Source organism: Cavenderia fasciculata, assembly GCF_000203815.1.
Source record: "Cavenderia fasciculata unplaced genomic scaffold Scf_Dfasci-F-a-25c12.r2-5, whole genome shotgun sequence".
NCBI lineage: Eukaryota > Evosea > Eumycetozoa > Acytosteliales > Cavenderiaceae > Cavenderia > Cavenderia fasciculata.
The window spans coordinates 3,005,283-3,029,265 of record NW_004457729.1 but is presented as its reverse complement, the minus strand read 5'-3'; the positions used below and the strand labels follow the sequence as shown (position 1 = coordinate 3,029,265).

General features: G+C 34.4%; 8 protein-coding genes across 8 annotated transcripts; 7 read left to right on the top strand and 1 right to left on the bottom strand.

Moving 5' to 3' along the window:
- Positions 1 to 165: 165 nt before the first annotated feature.
- gxcV (pleckstrin domain-containing protein) lies at positions 166 to 3,646 on the top strand (the record flags this gene model as incomplete). The annotated part of the gene is made up of 8 exons (XM_004359459.1): positions 166 to 219; positions 769 to 1,953; positions 2,053 to 2,157; positions 2,227 to 2,487; positions 2,576 to 2,908; positions 3,003 to 3,143; positions 3,242 to 3,331; positions 3,560 to 3,646. 8 exons carry the CDS (start codon positions 166 to 168, stop codon positions 3,644 to 3,646), a joined length of 2,256 nt encoding a protein of 751 aa, XP_004359516.1.
- Positions 3,647 to 3,752: 106 nt separating this feature from the next.
- On the top strand, positions 3,753 to 4,310 carry DFA_01551 (uncharacterized protein; the record flags this gene model as incomplete). The annotated part of the gene is made up of 2 exons (XM_004359458.1): positions 3,753 to 3,929; positions 4,272 to 4,310. 2 exons carry the CDS (start codon positions 3,753 to 3,755, stop codon positions 4,308 to 4,310), a joined length of 216 nt encoding a protein of 71 aa, XP_004359515.1.
- A 771-nt stretch (positions 4,311 to 5,081) lies between these two features.
- On the top strand, positions 5,082 to 5,641 carry DFA_01550 (uncharacterized protein; the record flags this gene model as incomplete). Its single annotated transcript, XM_004359457.1, has 3 exons — positions 5,082 to 5,234; positions 5,327 to 5,454; positions 5,551 to 5,641. 3 exons carry the CDS (start codon positions 5,082 to 5,084, stop codon positions 5,639 to 5,641), a joined length of 372 nt encoding a protein of 123 aa, XP_004359514.1.
- A 122-nt stretch (positions 5,642 to 5,763) lies between these two features.
- Positions 5,764 to 7,980, bottom strand: DFA_01549 (Bifunctional endo-1,4-beta-xylanase xylA precursor; the record flags this gene model as incomplete). The annotated part of the gene is made up of 2 exons (XM_004359456.1): positions 5,764 to 6,948; positions 7,162 to 7,980. 2 exons carry the CDS (start codon positions 7,978 to 7,980, stop codon positions 5,764 to 5,766), a joined length of 2,004 nt encoding a protein of 667 aa, XP_004359513.1.
- A 2,162-nt stretch (positions 7,981 to 10,142) lies between these two features.
- rcdP (uncharacterized protein) lies at positions 10,143 to 12,678 on the top strand (the record flags this gene model as incomplete). The annotated part of the gene is made up of 3 exons (XM_004359455.1): positions 10,143 to 11,270; positions 11,344 to 11,892; positions 11,971 to 12,678. The coding sequence occupies 3 exons, from the start codon at positions 10,143 to 10,145 to the stop codon at positions 12,676 to 12,678; spliced, it is 2,385 nt and encodes a 794-aa protein (XP_004359512.1).
- Positions 12,679 to 13,422: 744 nt separating this feature from the next.
- DFA_01547 (uncharacterized protein) lies at positions 13,423 to 18,052 on the top strand (the record flags this gene model as incomplete). Its single annotated transcript, XM_004359454.1, has 4 exons — positions 13,423 to 14,452; positions 14,545 to 15,417; positions 16,031 to 16,987; positions 17,070 to 18,052. The coding sequence occupies 4 exons, from the start codon at positions 13,423 to 13,425 to the stop codon at positions 18,050 to 18,052; spliced, it is 3,843 nt and encodes a 1,280-aa protein (XP_004359511.1).
- A 348-nt stretch (positions 18,053 to 18,400) lies between these two features.
- On the top strand, positions 18,401 to 18,866 carry DFA_01546 (uncharacterized protein; the record flags this gene model as incomplete). The annotated part of the gene is made up of 2 exons (XM_004359453.1): positions 18,401 to 18,586; positions 18,678 to 18,866. 2 exons carry the CDS (start codon positions 18,401 to 18,403, stop codon positions 18,864 to 18,866), a joined length of 375 nt encoding a protein of 124 aa, XP_004359510.1.
- Positions 18,867 to 19,150: 284 nt separating this feature from the next.
- DFA_01545 (uncharacterized protein) lies at positions 19,151 to 23,980 on the top strand (the record flags this gene model as incomplete). The annotated part of the gene is made up of 6 exons (XM_004359452.1): positions 19,151 to 19,342; positions 19,428 to 20,067; positions 20,419 to 20,908; positions 21,006 to 21,170; positions 21,510 to 23,106; positions 23,207 to 23,980. 6 exons carry the CDS (start codon positions 19,151 to 19,153, stop codon positions 23,978 to 23,980), a joined length of 3,858 nt encoding a protein of 1,285 aa, XP_004359509.1.
- Positions 23,981 to 23,983: the final 3 nt, after the last annotated feature.

Sequence of the window (23,983 nt, the reverse complement as noted above, 5' to 3'; positions counted from 1 at the left end):
TTTAATTTTTATATATTTTTTTATAGCCCAACTTTTGACTTCTATTATTGCGACCGTTCACTACACAAATTAATAGACAGAGAGATAGTAGATTATAGTATTGTATAGTATAGTATATATATATAAGAGCGCGACAATAGTAGTAGAGGATATAGTTAATCGAAAATGTCTACGAGTCCACCACCAAGAGCAGTACCTAAAAAGCCACCCTCTCAAAATGTAGGTTCCGTTCAACCTCTTCCTCCTCGTCCTACCCACCCTTTGGTATAGTTACTATAGTCACCACCATACCATTCACTATACCTTCAGAACAATGAAACAAAGAATAGATAGATATATAGATAGATAGTAATAACAAGCAAAGATGCTGCAGCATATCACATGCATCATTCCCTTCTTCAGCAGCAGCAAAGATGATCATGAGTTGATATAATGATGTTGTCTAGACAATTAAAAGATGGGTGTGTGTGAATTGATAGCTATTAGGTGTCTAGAGATACAATACAAACACACAACAACAACAACACCACAAACATATATATTTAAAAACATCACACTTTAGATCTCCAACCAACCCAAATCCCAATTATAATTATCACCACCATCCCTCCCTCCCTTCCCCTTCCCATCGAATAGAATGAAACATTCCAACCATGTCCACTAACAAACCCGTTTTCTTTCTTTATTTATATAATTTAACCTTTAATATAAATATAAATATAAATATATTGTGTATTGATTAATTAATTGGTTTACTATTTATTGCAGCCAAATGTTTTGAGAGCTAGTGTAGTACCACCTCTTCCACCTCGATCACCAGATATACGTCCACAAGACACTGCTGCTGCTGTTACAGTTAATACTACTACTACTGCTGCTGCTACACCAACTACTATAGTTCATACAACACCTCCTCTTCCACCTCGATCACCAGACTTGCATTCGAGTGCACCAGTCGTCCAACAACACCACCATCATCATAGTCCTGCGACAGGAGCTCCATCATCACCAACTCCTCCCCTACCTCCACGTACACTTCCCCCTCGCGGTAGCACTACGACTACGTCATCATCATCATCGTCTGGGTCAAGTCTTTCATTTGACGATATATCTAAAACTGTACAACACAATAACCAACAACAGAATCAACATCAATCTGCAACCATTTCACATAGTGTTAGCAGTAGCAATATCCAACATCCACCTCTACCACAATCCAAACACAGCACCTATCGCAAACCACTCCCTCCACCACCTCACGAAGACAATCGATTGTCGTTAAAGACACCACCAACTTCTGCCCCACACCCACCTATTCCTCCTCGTAGTGGATCTGCATTGACTCTCTCCACTACCGCGTCTACAGTAGCACATCGTGATCGTGAATTACCATCAACTCCACCATCACATCATAATCACTCAACCTCACCACAACCACATCCGCATCCAATTCCAATTACACCTGTAGCTACTACAACCACAACTAATACTTCAACAATGGGAGGTAAAGATAAAGAAAGACAATCTGTTATTCATAAAGAAAAGGATAGTAACAAGATTAGAGATAGTATGATAAAGAATGATAAACCAAGCACATCTTTGGAAAATGGTGGTGAAATACATATTATCAGGGAAGACCCCGATGCACAAGCAGTTACATCAAACCACCCAAGTTTGGATCATCTTGCTGCATTTACAAGCCTACGTGACATGAAGGCAAAAGAGATTTTGACGACTGAACGTACATATTGCGACAACATGAAGATTTTGGTCGAAGTATTCATCGAACCACTCAAATATGGTGAAGGAGGCATTTCAAAGGAAAGTGCAACCATCATTTGTTCAAACTTATCAGATATCCTTTTGGTTAGTGTGGAATTACTCAATCAACTCGAAGAAAGATTGGCTACATGGTCAACTACTCAAAGAATTGGTGATGTTTTTAAAACTTTGGTAAGACAAATAGAATAGATTAATTTATTGGTTGGATTAAAGGAGAATATTGGAACTTGTCTCATTCTTTTTTTTTTTTAATTATTATTTAATATTTAGATTCCATTTTTGAAAATGTATACAAATTATACTGTTGGATTTGATAATGCACTTACTACAGTATCAGATTGTGAGAAAAATTCAACTTTTGTTTCTTTTATTCAAGTATGATATACAAACAACAAACAACAAACAAAAAATATTATATATTAATTTATACTCTTCTTAATATAGAAATGTACTGAAGATCCAAGAACAAAGAAATTGGATCTTAGATCATATTTAATTCAACCAGTTCAACGTATTACAAGATATCATATGTTGTTGGACGAACTATTAAAACATACCGATGCTTCACATCCAGATTATGGCAATCTTGCAGATGCTTTGGACAAAATGAAACGTGTAACAAGCGAGGCTAATGAAGCCATCAAAAGAAGTGAAAATAGAGCAAAGGTTATGGAAATTCAAAAGATGTTTGTTGGTGATATTGATGTATGAAACAAAGCAAAACATAATTATTGAAAAGAAAAGTATAAATATTTATATATATTAATGTTTTTTTTTTTTTTACATTTCTTAGATTGTAGCAGCACATAGATCATTTGTATTTGAAGGAGTATTGACCAAAGTTTGTAGAAAAGCCTGTAAAAAGAGAAATGTATTTTTGTTTTCCGATTTGTTACTCTATGGATCTTCAATGCCTCCAAAACTACTGTTACACGAAAAAATTAATCTAGAGTTTTGCAGAATCGAAGATATACCAGATGGAGACTCTGGTGGATCACGTGCCATTTTGTTGAATGGATCAGGTATTGTCAACGCTTTCCAAATTTGTAGTAATAAGAAATCATTTGTTGTGTTTGCCGACACTGCTGAAAGTAAAATGTTATGGATGTTAAGATTAACTGAAACTGTATGAAAATATTATTATTACTACTGTTGTCGAATAGATAACTAACCAACCCATCATCAATTATTTATTTAATTATTTAATTATTTATTTATAGATTGAATCATTACAACAAAAGAGATCAACTTTGAAATCAGACAGTAAAGAAACTTCATCGGAAGCTCCAGTTTGGGTTCCAGATGAAACCACTACTAATTGTCCTTTCTGTGAAGAAGGATTTACATTATTAAATAGAAGAGTAAGTAGTATTATAATTATAATCATAATAATAGGATTTATTTATTATTATATATTTATTAAATGATACTAATTAATTAATTGATCACTACTTTTTAGCATCATTGTAGAAATTGTGGAGAGTTGGTATGCGGAAAGTGTTCTGAAAAGAAATTCAAATTACCCATTTCCAACTTTAAAGCGGTCAGAGTTTGTAACCCATGCTACGAGAAGCTCTCTCGTAATCCACCACAAAAGCAGTAAACAGATATGGATTGCAATAATAACAATAATAATAATCACATTCATTCATATCCACATGTGGATAATATTAATATATAAAAGTACTACCCGACTGTGCGTACCATGCACCAATATTTATTTAAAAATAAACAATACTTCTAACAAAACACAACCATCGATGATTTTTTTTTAAAGGTGAAAATAACTACCCACACAATTAATTGTGTTTTAAAACTCAGCGCCGAGTGTGTGTGGAGGTGTGTTCGTGACGAATTGAAATGATTGTCAGTCAATTAAAATATTTACCTCTGTAATTCCATATAGGGAATGAGGAGGGGTTTATTATTGTGATAGGATACTATTAAACTACATACATGGTTTAAAAAAGATGATACAGCTAACATCTAGTGACAGTTGTGACGTAAAAGTTAAGAGTATTGAATCACAAAATGGTTCAAAAAAGAGAATCAATATTACACCATGGTACCCAGTCCATGACTGTCTACTCATTCTTATTAATATTCATTGCCATCTTTTCCTAATATCATTCATCAATTCCAATTGGGTTTGTTTCAGCTACTGCTTCGAGAACAGATAAAGAATAAACCAAACCATTCATTATTATTATTTATATTTTCTTATTTCTTCAAATACATTTACTTAATACTATTTTATAAATATCCTTTCAAAAAACTAAATTATTTTTCTTTTGATCAATAATTATTTTATTTATTTATTTATTTATTTATTTTTTTAAACCCCAAACTAGGTATTGTATAAAATCTATTCGTCTAATCCGTTTCCAATCCATCATTCAACCAATCCAATTCAATCCATTTCCCATTTCCCATTTCATCTCTTCCATCTTTCCAAAAAAATGGATGGTTTTATTTTTTTATTGTTATAGAATTCACATTGCATGATTGATACATTCATACTATCATGATCAGAGTAGGAATATTCAACCACCAACACCATCAGTGGAGATCATCATCATTTCCGTCAACCATTTAAAACTTGTCCCCCACAGATGGACAAATATACTTTATTCTCCTAATTCCAATTCAGTACCCCCTCTTGTTCATCACATTCCTTCTCCAATCAAGTTTATATGTTTAATTAATATGTTGATGATGAATGTTGTATTTTTTCCATATTCATCATATTCGCTTATTTCCAAATGAGAATGAAAAAACAAATAATCTAATCAAACACACCCCACATATTTCTTTATTTATTCTTTTAATCATATCATCATCTCTATGACTATCACATGGATCTATCTACCACATGTAAACCTTTGGTTTAAAGAAGAGGGTGGGAAATAATCCCACTCTCTGCTTCTACCATATATGATTTCACGTTTCCTTATTCGTACGGAGGGTTATAAAGCATACCAATGTTTATCTATACAAAGATCTTTTAATTAACTTTAAATGATCATTCAACCTGTTTGTTTCACCCTCTTGTATAATGAATCACATGTGTTATTACTGCACATATTTGGTTGGGGTTTGATTTTACCATAAATAATATGACCAATTAACATATGGAAAATCATGTCATCATCCCTGGATTAAGAGAGTTGAAGCTTTAAATTTGGGAATCTTTTACTAATTGTTCATTTACATTACTTTTGGTTTTAATTAGAAATCTATATTTCTTAAATAGACACTCTTCTTTATAATTAATTAATTTATTAAAAAAAAAAAACAAAATGGTGCCACCAATTTTAAACAACGAACCAAATACCATGAAAATGGGTCCAAAGGAATATTTAAATGCTATTCAACCTTCTGGTATGCCAAAAATAGAATATATTATGAGTAGATATAGTGCATCAACAAATGAATTGGTTGTAGAAAGAAGTGTATGTATAAATATATTAATATTAAATTAAAACTACATTTAAAATTACAATCATTTTATTTACAATTTTTTTTTTTCTTTTTCCTCTCTTAGCCACCGGTAGTAACCAAACCAAGATCAGTATCATTACCAAATAGAGTAGTATGTTTAAATTGTAAACAATGTTATAACATTAATAAATGTAATACATGTGATCGATGTTCAAAAGGTTTCTATTGCTCGTATGTATCCAAAAAAAAAAACAAAAAGATGAATCAGACATTCATTTCTATCCCTCCAAAGATTTGATTCTAATTTTATTTTTTATATTTATATAGGGATGAATGTAAATATGCTCATTGGCCAATGCATAGAAAGAATTGTGTCAAGTTGGAAATGGTAATAAAGCTCAAGAGAAAAACATTCTAAAAATATATATAAAATTATCAAAAATATCGGATAGGTATTTTATTGGGATCAATAGTCCCATACGTTTTCTGTACAAAAAAAAATAATAATATTTTTCTACCCAACTAATATCGACAATTATGCTAATCCATCAATAAATTTTGAGGTATTTCATCACTATAAATTTTCTTTCCATGTTGTTGTTGTTGTTGTTTTTTTGGGAAATTCTGTTTGTTTTGTTTTGGATTGTTGTTGTTCTTTTGTTGTTGTTGTTGTTGTTGTTGTTGTTGTTGTTGTTGTTGTTGTTGTTGTTGTTGTTGATTATTATTAATATGATTGTTTGGTAAATGTTGATTATTATTATTATTATTAAGATAATTTAAAAGAACTTGACCACTTTGATTTGTATTATTATTAAATTTTTTTGCCTGTTGTTGTTGTTGTTGTTGTTGTTGTTGTTGTTGTTGTTGTTGTTGTTGTTGTTGTTGTTGTTGTTGTTTTTGTAACTGTTGTTGTTGAAGAAATAATTGTTGTTGTTGTTGATTAAAATTAAGATTTGAATTTCCAAAATTAAATATGCCTGGATTTGATACTTGTTGATTTAACGAGTTAATTGTTGGTTGTTGTTGTTGTGAAAATGGATTAAAAGATGAATTATTATTGTTATTATTAAAGTGATTGTTGATAAATGGGGTTTGATTTGATTGTTGTTGTTGATTATTTATATTATTATTAAAATTATTATTATTATTATTCATATAACTATTCAAATCTTCATCCATCTTTCTTTTCATATTTGGTTGTGAATTTTGTTGTTGTTGCGGTTGTTGTGGTTGTTGTTGTTGATTAAAATTAAAATTATTATAATTATAATTATTATTACTACTCAACTTATCAACATCAATATCATCTAAAGAATCCATATTCAAGTCCTCATCAATAATAATAATATCCGAAGATGGTGAAACTTGTTGCTGCTGCTGCTGTTGTTGGACTTGAACCTGGAGATTCTGTTGCTGTTGTTTAGGTTGTTGAAATTGAGTTGGTTGTTGGTTATTATTGGCAATAGAGCCATTCAGATTATTCACAAAGTTAAAAATATCTTGAATGCTAGAGTTTTCCTTGAGCGAGAAAAGATTATAATTCTTATTAAAGGAATAGAAATAGTTGGTATGCTTGATCATCTGGATCTCCATAGCAGCCTTGTCATCATCAATTTCATTTAAAAACTTCTCAATAGAGTCCAAAAGTCTAAAGGTGTCGTCGATGCTGATCGGCTGTTGGTGTGCCCATGCATTACGCATTCTCTGAATCTCAATGGCATAACCCTTTAAAAGGGGATAGTGGTTGGTGATACTGCTTCCGTTGGGTGTCAACAGAAAAGAACACATTGCACTGATATCCCACGTAGAAAGAGCAAGAACACCGACATTTGCGTTGTTAATCGTCGATTGGCGATCGCCAACCCTCTTTTGATGATCAATCATCTTGAGAAGGGTCGATTTCTTCTCTTCTGCCGTGGGAATAGACTTTGTCCCTACTCTCTTTGTAGTGTTATTGTCATCGACAAATTCTCGCAGAAATATCTGCATACGATGTTTGGCCATTGTAAGAGCCTTGCCTACAACATTTTCATTGGTACCAATACCCCATGCCGCCAAATCTATATGAATTAACATTGGATTATCGGCTGCAGTAAAATTACTAAAAGGTATTGATGATTGTTGTTGAGTAGGAATAGGATTGGGAATAGGAATGGATTGAGGCGGGGGTGGTGTTTGAACAAAAGCTTGAGCTTGTTGAATGAGTGCTTGAGCTTGAATAGTAGTAGGTTGTTGAACCTGTTGAACTTGTTGATTAGGTCGTTGTTGCTGTTGATTCATAGTAATATTTTGAATTTGTTGTTGTTGTTGTTGTTGTTGTTGATTTGCGTTGATAGGGGAAGGAATATTGGTGACTTGATGTTGTTGTTGTTGCTGTACATTTAAAGGAGGTGACTTTTTTGGTGGAGGGGGAGGTACAACAATATTTGATATTTGAGCAGCCATTCCATTAAAAGACGATGAATCAAATACTCTTGTTCTTTTAGTGGCACCTCTTCCTGTTTCCCATTCATTGTCAAACGTGTTGATCGATGTTGCAACATTGACTGGTGTAGTACTAGCCGATGATGGAAGAGAAGGAAAATCGGTACCCCATTTAAACGATGATAGATCTCTTGGTGGTTGTTGTTGAAGACTTAGTGATGGACTGAGTAAAAGAATATTTGAAGGTAACTCTGGTTGTTTCTTCTTTTTGCCTTGTTGTTGTTTGTTATTGTTATTGTTATTATTGTTATTCTTCTTCTTTCCTTTTGACATTGTTATATAAAAATAAATAAATAGATAAATAGATACAAACTATCTATCTATCTATCTATCTGCCTATCTACCTATCTATCTGCAAAACAAAAAAATATGATAGTAATTAATGTGAAACCAAGTGCGAGTGAGTGTGATGAAGTTTATAAAAATAATTTATTAATTATTTTTTGAAACAAGTTCTAGGATAAAAGAATGATGAGATAAATATTCATTCATTCATCTTTATTTATATTTGTCAAACAAATATTAGTAATACAATTATTGAAGTTAATTTGATTCATAGTATTTTGGGTTTTGACTCTGACAATCCATGTGACAGTTTCTTAGGTTGTAGGAAGCTCCATTCATTTCTTGGCACTTGTGAATACAATTTTGAAATGCTTGTGTAAATGCTACTGTAAGTGTAGGTACAAATACTGTCAACAATACAAAAACAAATAATACTAGAATATTTATATATTTCATTGTTATTGTTGTGTGACTGAAAGAGAGAGAGAGAGAGATAAGATGGATTGGAATTCTAGGATATTGAATAAATTAACTTTTTTAAAATAATGGTATCATCTTGAGATATGTTCCATTTCCAGACTGTATGTTGGTAGACACAACAATGAAATAATATAAACTTGGTTTGTAAAGTGGATAGACAAACTAATAAAATAACACTATTTTTTGAAAACACACTTGTAGATCACCCACCCTAAATAATAATTGATTCAAGTACTTCGGTCGGAGATAGCAAAATACAAATACTCGGTCTTCATTCGGAACAATTCAAATTTAAATTTTTGACAGTTGAGTTTTGCATTGGCGGGAATTGATTCAAATAATTTAAGAGTGGTGACCACTACTGTTCTCGCTCTTGATTACCTGTAACGGTACTTGTGATCACAACAACACTACACTGGTCTTATTATTTACTTTTCGTAAAGAGTTATAATTATCAATCAACACAGACAACAAGAGATACTAATTAGTTCTAGAATAGAAAGAGGAAAAACACAACAGTAGTAATATTACATTAATTAATTAATTAGATAAATATATATATTTATCTCTATTCAGTACAATAACAACAGTGTTTATTAATTCATATTGGTTTTAACTAGTATTTATTGATTGGTATGTGTATTAGACAACAATTCCATCCTCCTCCTCCTCGGATCACACACACAAATACACAACAGATCTATTTATATCTTGTCTGTCAACTCAACCCAAGCAATAATAATAATAATATTGTTTGTCATTGAGCTACTACTATTACTACTACAACTAAAAAGAGTATATCAATAATGTTAATAACAATAACTAAACATTATGTCGGACATAATAACGGGTGTAGTAAGGTTAAATGGAATGAGTGGGGGTAAAAAAACCGTCCATCATCCGCCACTATTAACACTGCAGTTATTATTATTACTACTATAAGTAATGTGAATAACAGGTGTGAAAAAACATAACATTGTGGTTGGGTGTGTGTGGGTGGTGGTACTATATTCAGATTTATGGATGATTCATCTTTCATCAATGATGATGATGTTTGGAAAAACAATGGGTCGCTCCAAAGTAGTCCGACTACACCCTCACCCTATTAGTAGTAACATGTCCTAACCTTGCTAATCCTCATCCGTGGGAGACCATATTTTGGCAACACGGAGAACGACGATAACTTTGGGTTGATGACGAAAATAAGCAAAGCTTGTTTTATTATTATTATTATTATTATTATTGTTAATTATCACCTCCACACTATAGTTATATATATATATTCCCAGACATAATAAAACATATAAAAGAAACAACCAAAAATATTTTGGAAAGAAAATACAAGAAGGAAGGAAGGAAGGGTATGGATGGATAAATTAAATCAAACAAATCATCGTCTCATTTAGATCTATACAACAGGAAATTAAATTAATTCATCTCTACACTTTTTTTATTTTAAAAAAACAAAATTATCATTTATCATTGTTGTCATTTCCGTCAATGATAATCATTAATATTAATATTAATTATATATTGTTGTCACCTAACACTTTTTGATTTTGGTTTGAATTTTAATATTAATATTATCTCTCTTTTTTTTTTTGAATATTTAGTATTATTATTATTTATTTAATTTCCTTGGATAATCTTGTATTTAATTTAAAAAAAATATGAGTAGTTTACAAGATAGTCATTTGACACCAACAAAGTTGGAGAAAAAGAGAAAGAATATAGAGGGAGCCAAGGACTCCAAGAGTCCCATCCACAAGATACGATCGGCCACTTTGACGCGACAGGCCACCTCCAAGCTACAGTTTGTGGTTGACCTTGGCACTTCGATGGCCAAGGGGTCGCCGTCTAAATCAACTGCCAACGCATTGTCTCTCCACTCGTCTGTACCATACCACAACACACCTGCCTATGTCCAATCGATCTGCAATAGTCCGTCGGCTGCATCAAGTGTCTCGAGCATCTCGTCGCCATCAGCCAACAAGACATCAGAAAAAAAGAAAAAGCAAAACAACACACTACATCGTCGCAGTATCAGAATATCACAACAATTAAAATTGGATGAGGTCACCAAGATATATGCTCCGCTCACCGGATCAGACTATCTCGCAACAGCACCCTCCACACCACTCTCCCCAACTCTCAGTAGTAGTACCAACACCAATTACTATCAATACAACAGTTGTAATAATACACCAGTCTCACATCCAACTAATTTCTATCCATTGACACCTGTCTCTAATAAAGACCAACTCCAAAACACCACCACCACCGTCAAGTCTACTCCCATTCATTGCTCCACGCCACTCAATGAAAATCATGCTGCCACCACTTCATCCTCTTCACTCAATTCATCTAATGGATCAACATCCATCTCTCCACTCATGGCATCACTTTCCACCGCTGCTGCCAATAATGACAACAAAGAGAATGTTGTCAACTCACCGCCAACATCACCCAACACTGGCAACAAGGATAACGCAGCCGTCAAGCACCCTCTGTCACCCATACGTCTCTCACTGACCATGTCACCCGTGTTAAAGGCGTCTGCTAGAAAGTCCGTCTCGTTTACACCCGCCCAGCAATCCTCTGGCATGACGATTTCCAACCAACAACACCAAAAGAACCAACTGGAAAACAACAAACGAGAGACTATCAACAATTGTGAATTCATTCTTGGTAAAATGAGTGAATACCAAAAGATTGTCTTATCCAATCCAACTCTATCAAAGGATATTCTTCATTCAGAATATGAATATTTAATAACTGATACAAGAATTATTTCAAAGGTATAAAACAAAAAAAAGAAATATATAATAATATTAATATTAATATGTTTCTTTTTTTATTTGTTATATTTAGATATTATCACCATTTAATAATATTCAAGGATCAGAAACAGATACAGAAGTTATAATTAAAAAAGAAAAGAAAGATAAAAAAGATAAAAAGGATTCATCATCATCATCACTGCAACAACAACAAAAACAAGAACAACAACAACAAAAGAAAATAATAGAATCACAACAACAAAAATTGGCTGAAATGGATATTATCGCTCAATCCATTGCATCAATTGCCAAAAAAATATTGGCAATGGAATCAGAGGTAAAGAAACCAAATATCACTGAAAAGAAGACACATACTTTGGGATTGTATGTGTTTGCCATTAAACAATATTTAGAAGATGGTCAAATGCCAAGTGATCTACCAACCATCCCAACAGAGGTTGCTCATTCTCTAATTCAAAGTACTGAAAGTACCACCAAACTATATCAACCAGATGAAAATGGATACGTCTACAAATCTGGATACTTGATTAAAAAATGTAAAAAGGGACCATTAGTAGTTTGGAAAGAACAATGGTTTGTTTTATCTTGTGAAAAACTTTCTATTTGTTCAAGTCAATCTGTATGTAACCAATTAAAAATATATAATATAATATATATTTTTATAACATATTAATTATTTATTTTAATTTATTTTTAGAGCACAAAGATTAAAAAAGAAATAGCATTAAATAATATTATTTCAATTGCACCATGTACAAAATATACTGAATTTAAACATTGTTTTATGTTGAATGTAAAAAACCCATCCATCAAGATTATAGTTAGAGCCACTTCAGAGAGAGAAGCTTCACTTTGGATGTTGGCTATTGACGGACTTCCCAGACGCAACTTTGACACGAATCAATCGTGTATCAACCAATATATCCGTGAGACAATGCTCGAGGTGATTGGGTCTAATGGTGGAGTACTCAACTATAGAAGATCGATTGCTGGAGGTGTGGTGCGTAGTAGTCATGGTGAAGAATGGACGTATCGTGCCGACGGTACCATCTTTAACACTGACCATTTAGAGCCAAGTATCCGTGCCAAGGAACTAAAGTATGTATGGAACGGACAGTTACTCGTCGCCGCCAAAGACAGTCCTAGAAATCTTGGTAGTGGAAAATTCAACGGTGTCTGGCTAGCTTGGTACGATTCAAATGGTGACCCATTCCTAAAATACATCTGGGATCCAGAAAGTAACGAATACCTCAACCAAAATTCAAACCTCTCTCACAAATGGTCAACCAGAGGTTTAGTATCAAAGGTTGGAACTGGTGAGTGGATGATTGAAGGAAATGTTCCACCAACCATTGTCATGTTTTTACAATGTTTACGTTATTGTAGATTAGGAAAGGATTTTTAAAATCAAAATCATAAAAAAGTAGATAGACAAGATAGATAAGATAGATAGATTAGAAATCAAACCAACAAAACAAAACAAATAATAATAATTTTTTAAAACAACCAAAAGAAAGAAAAAAAAAAAAGAAACAAATAATATTGTTTTTTTTTTTATACACATTTAATAATAATCAAAATAAAGCAAACATTTTCCGTTATATATATAATTATCCAGAAAACTATCATGTTCATTGTAATGTACATTACACATACACACACCATGTTTATATATATATATTTTAAATAACTCTTTGACTTGAACAGTCAAACACACAAACACAATGGTAATATTCGGTTTGTTTAAAAAATCAGTTGTAAATCCAAACCATCTCCTCTTTTTTTATATCTATCTATCTCATCATCATTGTTGTTTAAAGAACTGATGGATGGGATTCTCGAGTTGTCGTACAACGCTTTCCAAAACCTATTGAGCAATCAAGAGGTAGTTTTGGATGTACGTTGGATTTCCACTCCACTGCCACATGACGATGATCGTGTCGGTTGGGAAAAAAAAAACTTTTTTTTCTTGTGAAAGGAACTGGTGTCGCTCGGAATTGGGTGATCGACCAGAGAGATCCAACAGGCCAATAGATGGTTGTAACACTACTACAAGATCTCTATATCTCTATCTATCTATCTATTATCTTTTTTTTTATTTTTTTTATTTATTTGTTTTGTTTTTTTAAAAATCTTTCATAAGAGGAGGATGAAGATATTTTTTAACACAACCACTTCTTTGTTGGTGATCATTGCAACAACAGTACTACTACTTTTATCATCACATTGTGTCAGTATTCATGCTAAACAACTATTAGATATAAGTGAATCACCAAGAGATAAACAACTATTCAACGAGTATGCAAGTGAGTTATTGTTACTCAATGGTGGTGTGATGCCAGAAGTTGAAGAATTCAGCCACACTTGTATTCACGACACCCTTATCGGTGCTGAAACAACAACTAGAGCCAACATCGAGATGGCTGTTACATCGACTGTATCATCATCATCATCATCGGCGATCCCTGATGTAACAGGTTCTAACGGAGACACATCCAACAAACTGCCAACTGCTACACCACCACCACCAACATCACACCCAATTCGTATTATTGTCAATACAACCTTTTTGATGTCAAGTTTGGAACCACAAACTTGTTTCCATATTGGTCAAAAGGTTAATATCTCTGGTCCATATGGTGGAGTTGCTACACAAGACTGTGCCACTATTAAATCGACACCTTGTGTGTGGACTTGTACCGCATCGGATCTTGTCACTACAAGTTATGCCAATGCAATTAGCAGTATTGTTATTGACAAGGTTGTAAATATGTACCAATCGACTCTTAATATCTCTGGTACGGCCAAGACCAACTATGTTCGTGCTGGACTCAACACATACCCTTGTTCGGAACAATTCATCAAACTCGACCCTAATTGGCAGACCCAAGGATTCGACGGTGACCTCATTCTCTATGTCACCTCACATCCTATCCCCGGTTCCACCCTTGCCTACGCATCTGCATGTGCCCAAGACCAAGCTACTGGCAGACCGACCGTCGCATTCATCAATATGAATCCAAACAGGTTCACTCAATTTGCAACACCAGCTAATCGAGTTGGAATAGACTGGGAAATGTACTACAGAGTCCTTATTCATGAGGTTACCCATGGTCTCGGATTCTCAAGAAATCTTTATAATAGTTTTCTAGATCCAACAACTGGTTCAAAATATACAAGTATGTTTAGATTGATAGATTGATTGATATATATATATTTATAATTATATTAATATTAATTTATATTATTATTTTATTTTATTTTTGTGTAGCATCACCAACAACTACAACAACATATCAAGGTGTAACACCATTAGGTGAAACCTATTCAAGAGAAAGATATTATCTTACAACACCAACAGTCACTAAATTTGTTCGTGAACATTTTAATTGTTCAAGTTTGATTGGTGCAGAGTTGGAAAACTATGGTGGATCGGGAACGGTTATGAGTCATTGGAAGGGAACTTTCTTTGGCGAGGAGATGATGTTGGGGTCTGCTCAAGTCAAGGCTCCATTGACCAAGTTGACTTTGGCTCTATTGTACGATTCCGGATGGTATGTTTTGGACGATGAAGTACTCAACACCAAGTCGGAACCATTGATCTGGGGCAAGTCACTTGGCTGTCCATTCACAGAAACTTGCACACCAGAGTCTTGGGCATTCCCTGGATACTTTCCAAACGCCTCCACGGTGTCTAATACAAGAGGTTGCAGTGCCACTCGATCTGGAAAGGGGTACCTCATCTATGGAGTAGATGGTAGTGGTGGGGACTTGGCACCATACCAACAACACTTTAAAGACAAGCGTACTGGTGGAGCTTTTTTCTTTAAAGATAAGTGTCCCTATACTGATGTCTATTCGACATCGTACCAACAAAACACAGCTTATTGTTTTGATACTGCTGCCACACCAAACAAAAATGTCTACGAGGTGTTTGGAAGTGACAGTCTTTGTTTCGAATATGTTCCAACTGGTTCGTCAACCATCCAAAATGCATGTTGGCCACAACGTTGCAATCCAGACAACGATACCATGGAGATTGGATACAACAACCAATGGTTTGCCTGTAACTCTGGCAACCAACTCATCTCGACTGGCGACGGCAACACTATCGTTTGTCCACCAAACTTTAACATTTGCGGTGGTATCTCCAAGAACCTCATTTTCAACAACAGCATCCTATCTTGGTCATCCAAAATATCAACTTCCTCCTCTCATTCAATGATCATTGTACCACTATTATTTGTAATACTACCATTCCTTTTATTCTAATAAATTAAAACAAAAAAGATTCTTACTTTACCTGTTTTCGAAAACAGTTAATACAAACACAACAAATTAAAATAACCCTTTGTCTTTAAGTAAAACTAAAATATCTGTTTTTTCACGTACGGTGGTTGGATAGATAGTTGACCATTGGCAGTTGGAATCGATCAAGATCTTGATTGTTTTTTTTTGAAAAGTTTGGGTGTGTCCTCTCAAAAAAACATCGTTGGATACAGTTGGGTCACAAAGGCTGTTTCCCTCACCCATACACGAAGACTGCCTTATGATGATGACACCAAAAAATTGATTTAATTTGTTAATCAGCTGCACGACGGTGTGCACAATGCACTCAGAAAAGCAAGCATGCGCTTTAAACATTTATTAATAAATAAGTTGTAAAATACAGATAGCAGTAGATAGATAGATTAGGAGGAGAATGAAAGTAACGTTATCAATACTATGTATAATAGTATTATTTAATGTTTTAATAGTAGTTTCATCAACTTTGGAGAATCATCATGACAATAATAATAACCCAAGCACACTTCGTAGAATCATTCGTGCACCACTTACAGACAAGCAAAATGAATTGATTGAAAAGTATGCAGCAGAACTTAGAAAGTTGAATAATGGTGAGATGCCAATGGACCATGCACCACTCAAACACAATTGTGTACACGATCACTTGACAAAGGATAGTCCTCCACAACCATCGCCTATCCCATCTGGTCCAGATGCAGAGGTCGGACAAGAACAAGAACAAGAACCTTCTGCCAAGTTTGGAGGCATTTTACAAAGACCATTCAGAATACTTCTAAACACTGATTACATGAACCCACAAAATGAACCACAAACATGTAGTTATGTCAATCAAAAGGTTACTATTGGAGGCCCAGGTTCTGGTACTGCTCAAGTTGCATGTGATTCAACTGGAAGAACACCTTGTATTTGGACTTGCAAGGCAGCCGACGTAGCATCACAATCCTATCAAAATGCAATCATCTCGATTGTTGGTGAAAAGGTTGTTTCATTCTTTGAGGAACTTCTCACCGTACCAACCACCTATAATCAAATCAACAAGGTTTCAAGTTCCGGTACCTATGCATGTCAAAGACAAGGACAATACTTAAAGTTGGACCCTACATGGTCTACCACTGGTTTCAATGCAGATATGGTTCTATTCCTCTCATCACATCCAGTCCCAGGATCCACCATTGCCTACGCAGCCACTTGTATATCAGACAATGTCTCTGGTAGACCATTGGTTTCTTTTACCAATCTAAATCCATCCTATTTTTCACCATTTGTCAACGCTACCCTTAGACAAGGACCAGATTGGGAGCTTTATTTCCGTGTAATGGTACATGAAGTGACACATTCTCTCGGATTCTCCTCGTCTGCCATGCCAGGTTGGATTAATCCAAATACTGGTTTAAAGTATCCAGGAGGTGTGTAAACACATTAATATTAATATTTTAAACAAAAATATATAGACTAATTTTGTTTTGTTTTTTTTTTTGTTTATCCTAGGACCACTTTTAATAAGAACAGATATGTTTGAAACACCATCTGGTCAATCATATTCAAGAGAACGTTATTTCCTTACTACTCCATTTGCTACACAATTTGTTCGTGATCATTTCAATTGCTCTGATTTGATTGGTCCAGAAATGGAAAATGTTGGTGGTCCAGGAACTAATATTAGTCATTGGAAGGGTACACCATTTGGCGAGGAAGATATGATTGGGTATGGACAAGTTATTGCTCCTTATACCAACCTTACATTGGCTCTATTAAAGGATACCGGATGGTATAGCATCAATGAGTCGGCACAGGCTGAACCATTGATTTGGGGTAAGGGTATGGGTTGCGCATTCCCAGAGGGGTGCAGTCAAAAGTCATGGAACTATCCAGGGTATTGGGACTTCCCAGCAGAAGGAACAAATGGTGGTGTCAAGGGATGCTCGGCCACACGTTCTGGCAAGGGCTACTTGCTACTCGCCAAATACCAACAAACACTTCAACCACCATTCCAACACTTTGAAGACCCAGCCGTTGGTGGTGGTTATTCATTCAAGGATTTGTGTCCATACACTGACGTCTATAAATCGTCGCAAGCCGAAAACAATGTCTATTGTCTCGACACTTCAGTCACACCAGACAACTCTGTCTATGAGACGTTTGGCGCCAACAGCTATTGTTACGAGTACACCAAGGGTGGCGACGACAAGATTAATCTTGCTTGTTGGGTCACCAGATGCAGCGCCAACAACACATTACAAGTACTCTACAACCAAGACTGGCTCACATGTGATGTTGGTGGCAAGACCATCTCACTCCCCTCCAACGTCACCTTCCACTGTCCAAATGACTTTTATCTATGTGGTGTTGTTCCACAAGTACCATCTTCTCTCCCTTATAAATATGCCATCTCGGTTGCCACCCACACCTCTGCAATCGTCTCATTTGGCTCGATTATTTTCCTTGTTTCTCTCCTCATCTCCATTTTTTAAAATAATAATTAATTAATAAATAAAAAATAAGGATGAACTATTTTTTTTGTAAAAGTATCACAAACAAACAAACCAATTTACAATATTGAAAACATAATAATTCCAAAAATGGTAATAACCTTTTTAAAATACTCTAAAAACAAAAAAAAACAAAAAAAAACAAAAAAAAAAAATTATTAAATTAATTGAAAATAATTAATTAAATTAATTAAGTAATACTTTGGGGAGATAGATATCTATATGAGATATGGATTGCTACAACCAACCAACTAAATATCAACCTATCAATTTTAAAGTGTTATACAATTTGTAAATATATATAGAACAAAAGTAAAAGAAATAGAGAGAATGAAGTATTTAGTAGCTATTGACGGAACTGAAGAGTCACACAAGGCATTCCAAATTGCCAAAGACCTTTATAAAAGTGGTGACAATGTTAGTATAGTAACATGTTGTCCAACCAACAAAACAACTGATGTAGAAAAGGCTGAATCACTTTTAACAAACTATAGTAAAATGTGTTCAGAAAGTGGTGTATGTAACAAACAAACCCTAACCCTAACACAACCAACCTTACAATACTAAATATCGGATATTAATATCCCTTCCTCTCTTTTATAATTAGATGCCAAATGATACAATCTTAATGAATGTAGATCCTAAAAAGGGTATATTGGATGCTGTAGAGAATAATCAAACCGATGTATTAATCTTGGGTACTCGTGGAATGGGTATTATCAAAAGAGCTCTTATCGGATCTGTTAGTCAACATGTTCGTGATAAAGTTAGCTGCGATGTCATTATTGCAAAGTAAATAAATAAATAAATAAATAAATAACTTAAATATATTAACTATGAATTTTTAAATAAACCTCAGAAGAGGAATGAGAATATGATCTAGACGTCCTCGCAAACTTCCGGAATAAGATTCATGAACCTACGAAATTTCGATTTTTTTGAATTAAATTTGTCTTCAAGAATATTAACCCTTTGCTATATAACTCTTTAGTTTCAGTGTCTATTATTCATCATTAAATTATTTAATTAAATACATATATATATACAACAAACACATAAACAACAAACAAACATACATCAATGGCATCTAGAGTAGTATCAAAAATAGCAAAAGGAATCCCAACTAGCGATGGTGCAGGTGTAAAGTTAAAGAGAGTCATTGGCGGTCCAATCTCAGACTTGGATCCATTCCTCTTACTTGATGAATTCAAGAGTGATAAAAAGGATGACTATATTGCTGGTTTCCCTTCACATCCACATCGTGGTTTTGAGGTATGTAGAGATAAAGATAAAGAGAAATAGAAATAGATTTACTAAATACTAATATTCTATTCTATTTATTTATGTATTTATTTAGACTGTAACATATATGTTGGCAGGATCAATGGAACATAAAGATCATAAAGGAAATAAAGGATTATTAAGACCAGGGTCGATTCAATGGATGACTGCTGGCAAGGGTATCATTCATTCTGAACTACCTAAACAGGAACAAGGTTTGATGCATGGATTCCAACTTTGGTGTAATCTTCCAAAAACACATAAAATGATGGAACCTAGATACCAAGACATTCCACCAAAAGATGTACCGGTCGTTGAAAGTGATGGTGTCAAGGTAAAGGTTCTAGCTGGTACCTATCGTGGTACAGTCGGTCCTGTATCTGGTGTCATTACCAATCCACTCTACCTTGATGTCGAGTTGTCACCAGGCTCTAAATTCTCTGAAGAGATTCCAACTGGACACAGTGCATTTGCCTATGTCTTCCAAGGCAGTGGATTCTTTGGACCAAAGGGAAGTCAGAAAAAAGTGGAAGAGTCTCATATCGGTGTATTAACTGGTACCGGTGCCACTCACATTGAAGCAACTGGTGGTGACGATGGATGTAGATTTATTTTAGTAGCTGGTGCTCCAATCAATGAACCAATTGCTAGATATGGACCATTTGTAATGAATACAGAAGCTGAAATTAAACAAGCATTTGATGATTATAGAAATGGTAGATTCTAAACACAAACAAACCAACAAACCAACTCAAACATATAATATAATAATAATATAGGCAATTCAATTCAAGTTAATAATAATAATAATATAGTAATAACATTTATTTATTAAATTAATAATAATAAACTTTTTCAAATTTTGTATAATTATAACATAAATCTAAAGATTGATTGATTTCGGTATTAGTTTCATTCCCAACATTATGAAAGTTCGATTGATTTAAATTAATATCAATATTAAATTTTTCGCATTCGGGATGCGCAATGCGTTGTTCAATTCACTTTGTTTAATATTGATCAGATAGATTAGATAGATAGAGATATTTATATTATATATACTAAAGAGAGAATGAGTAATTTGATCAAGTTTTGGGAAAAAGGTACAAAGATTGTAGCAGTAGCAAGAAACTATGTAGCACATGCAAAAGAGTTGGGTAATGAAGTACCAAGTGAACCATTCTTTTTCTTAAAGCCAAAGTCATCTTATTGCTTGCAAGGCAGTCCTATTGAAATACCAAAGCAAACAAACGACGTTCATCACGAGATTGAATTGGGTGTTGTCATTGGAAAGAAGGGCAAGGATATCGATGCATCCAATGCAATGGACTTTGTAGGAGGTTATGCTTTGGCTATTGACTTGACTGCACGTGACCTTCAATCAAAGGCAAAGCAACAAGGTCAATGTTGGACCATTGCAAAAGGATTCGATACCTTTTGTCCAGTATCTGACTTTATCCCAAAAGAAAAGATTGCCAATCCTTCCAAAGTCGAATTATGGTTATCAGTTGATGATGTAGTCAAACAAAAAGATTATACTGATAAAATGATCTTTGGGTAAAGAAAAGAAAAGAAAATATTATAATCACAATCATAAATATAACTAACCATCACCAAACTAAACTACTCTACCCTATCTATCTATCTATCTCAGTATTCCAGAATTAATTCAATCGATTAGTAGAGTAATGACATTAGAAGAAGGTGATTTAATTTTAACAGGTACACCATCAGGTGTAGGTCCAATCAAGGTTGGACAAAAGATTAAATGTGGTATTACCGGTGTTGCTGAAATGCAATTTGATGTTGTCCAAAGAAAGTAAAGTTGCGCTTATATAATTTTAAAAAATGTAAATTATCAAACAAATCAATAAATAAACAGCAACTGCAGTATTCCATTCATTTGTTTAACTAACTAACTAACAAACAAACAAACATATATTAAATATGATTATTTATAAATGTATTATATTATTATTATTTGTATTATTTAATCAATTTTTGCAAGATGTGCCGACCTCTCTTCTGCTATTATTTTCGTCTTTCGTTCATTTTCACAATTTTATTTATTTTTGAATTTATTTATTTATTTTCTATATACATATACATTTATACATATAAATACAAAGTAGTTAGATATATATATAATCTACTTTAGTACTATACATAGAGAGAGAGAGATGAAAAAGTTTAATAAAAAAAAGATGGCACCAACAACGGTAGCCAACCCAATCAAACAAAGACAGAGTGGAGAAGCAAAAAAGAATAGACCTCCAACCATCTATCAGAAAAAGAAACAGAGAGCTCCTATGTCTGTAAGAGGAAAGGATGGAGAGTTGGAAGATGTAGATGATATTAGTATAAAAGAGTATAAGCGGTCGGAGGAGAACTCGCTCAAACGTCTTCGTAATCACGTGTACGAGGGTGGTGACGGGTTTGATAACTTTGACATTCTTGACGATGCCTCTAATACAGTGTTTGCCTATGCCACCGATGATATTGCAAGTACCGAGATTCTCGGTCCCGATCAACTACACCTCAACAAGCACAAGGTCAAGAAATCAAAGCTCGAACAAGACATGGAGAAAGAGATGGACGACGAAATCAACTTGAAGGGAATGACACCCAAGTTGAGTAAAAAAGAGAAGCTTAAAAAGAGAATCAGAGATCGTATGGAGTTGGCCAAGAACATTCATTTTGCCAAACTACCATCAGTACAAAGAAAGTTTTGGAAAGAGACTGTCAAGATGCCACTCGCCGAGCAATTGGCCGTACGTAAACGTCTCAAAGTAAAGATTGAAAGAACTATTACATCCGAGTTGACAGGTTCATTGGTGTCTATTGAAGGTCAAGCAGAACAACAACCGGTAAAATCACAAAAGGGACTACGATCGCCGCTACCAAGACCGATCGTGTCGTTGGACGATGTCGATATTCCAAAGTCGATGATGAAGTTTATCGACTTTTTGCGCAACAAGTACTCGGCCATCAAGGAACCAACACCCGTCCAATCACAGGCATGGAGTGCTGTCATGACTGGCAATGATGTGTTGACTATTGCCCAGACTGGTAGTGGAAAGACACTTGGTTATCTGTTGCCAGCCATCCCACACGTACTCGCACAAATGAAGCAAAGAAGTGGTCTACAAGTCAAGGGAATGCCACCTATTCGTGGACCGATCGTTCTTATCATCGTTCCAACTCGTGAGTTGGCTCAACAAGTAGATGCCGTCTGCAAACCTCTCCGATCTAAATTGGGTATTCACAGTCTTGCCATTTACGGTGGTGTCAAGTCATACGAACAAAAGGAGATTCTCTCACAAGAGCACAATGAAATCGTGATTGCCACACCCGGTCGTCTGGTCGATCTCATCCAGCGATCGGAAGAGGTAGTCGGTCTACTCAGTCGTGTCAGTCTACTCATTTTCGATGAAGCCGACAGAATGCTCCAACTCGGTTTCGGTGACCAACTCCAAAAGATCTCTGAACAGATCCGTCCCGATCGTCAAACACTCATGTTTAGTGCTACCTTTGCCAAGACCATGCAAGAAGCCTCCACCAAATGGCTCAAGAATCCACTCAAAATCAGAGTCAAATCAAGTTCAGCCAACGAAGAAAACACAGCAGTCATCACCAAAAACGTTAAACAAGTTGTCAAAGTCATCAAAGAAGATCAAAGACAAGATTATCTATTTAAATTCCTTGATTCTATTTTCACAAAAGAAACTACAATGAGAAATAGAAGTTTAATTTTAGTATGACAAAAAGAAAAAGAAAAAAGAAAAAGAAAAAAAGATAAAGATAGAATAGAGTATTTATTAATCTTCTTTTAATTTTTTGTTGATTTAATTTTAGATATTTGTAAATCATGTAAGAAGTGTTAAACCATTGTCATTGGCAATTGAAAAGATGTTGACTAAACAATCAAGAAAATACAAGTGTGGTGCTATTCATGGTGATTTGAAACAACATGAAAGAGATCAAGTAATCAATGATTTCAAGGCCGGTAAAATGACAGTGTTGGTTGCCACTGATATTTTGGGTAGAGGTATTCATATCAATAATCTTAGATTCGTTATCAACTATGATTTCCCAACTTCACTAGAACAATATATTCACAGAGTCGGTAGAACTGGTAGACAGGGTAACAAGGGTCACGCCTTGACACTCTATTGTGACATTCCACAAAACCAAACATTTGCAAAGGGTTTGGTTAGAATTTTGGAAGAGTGTTCTCAACAAGTTGATCCTCAACTCAGAGTGTTGGCTGAATCTTATTTTGGTGATTCAGAACAAGTACCATTATTAAAAACTGAAGAAGAAGAAATTAAAGATGAAGATGATAGTGATGATGAAGAAACAACTACTTCAACAACCTCTACAACCTCAACAACAGTTAAAGTTAAAAATGAACCTCTTGACGATAATATTGCAAATATGTTTGATTGGAAGAAAATTGCTGGAGATGATAACGATGAAATTGAAAATGAAGATTTTGGTGATGAATTTGTTCAAGATAGTGATGAAGATGATGAAGACGACGATGATGATGAAGATGAAGATGATGAAGATTTTGAAGAGGAAGATTTTGAAGAAGAAGAAGAGGAACAAGAGGAAGACGACGAATAAACA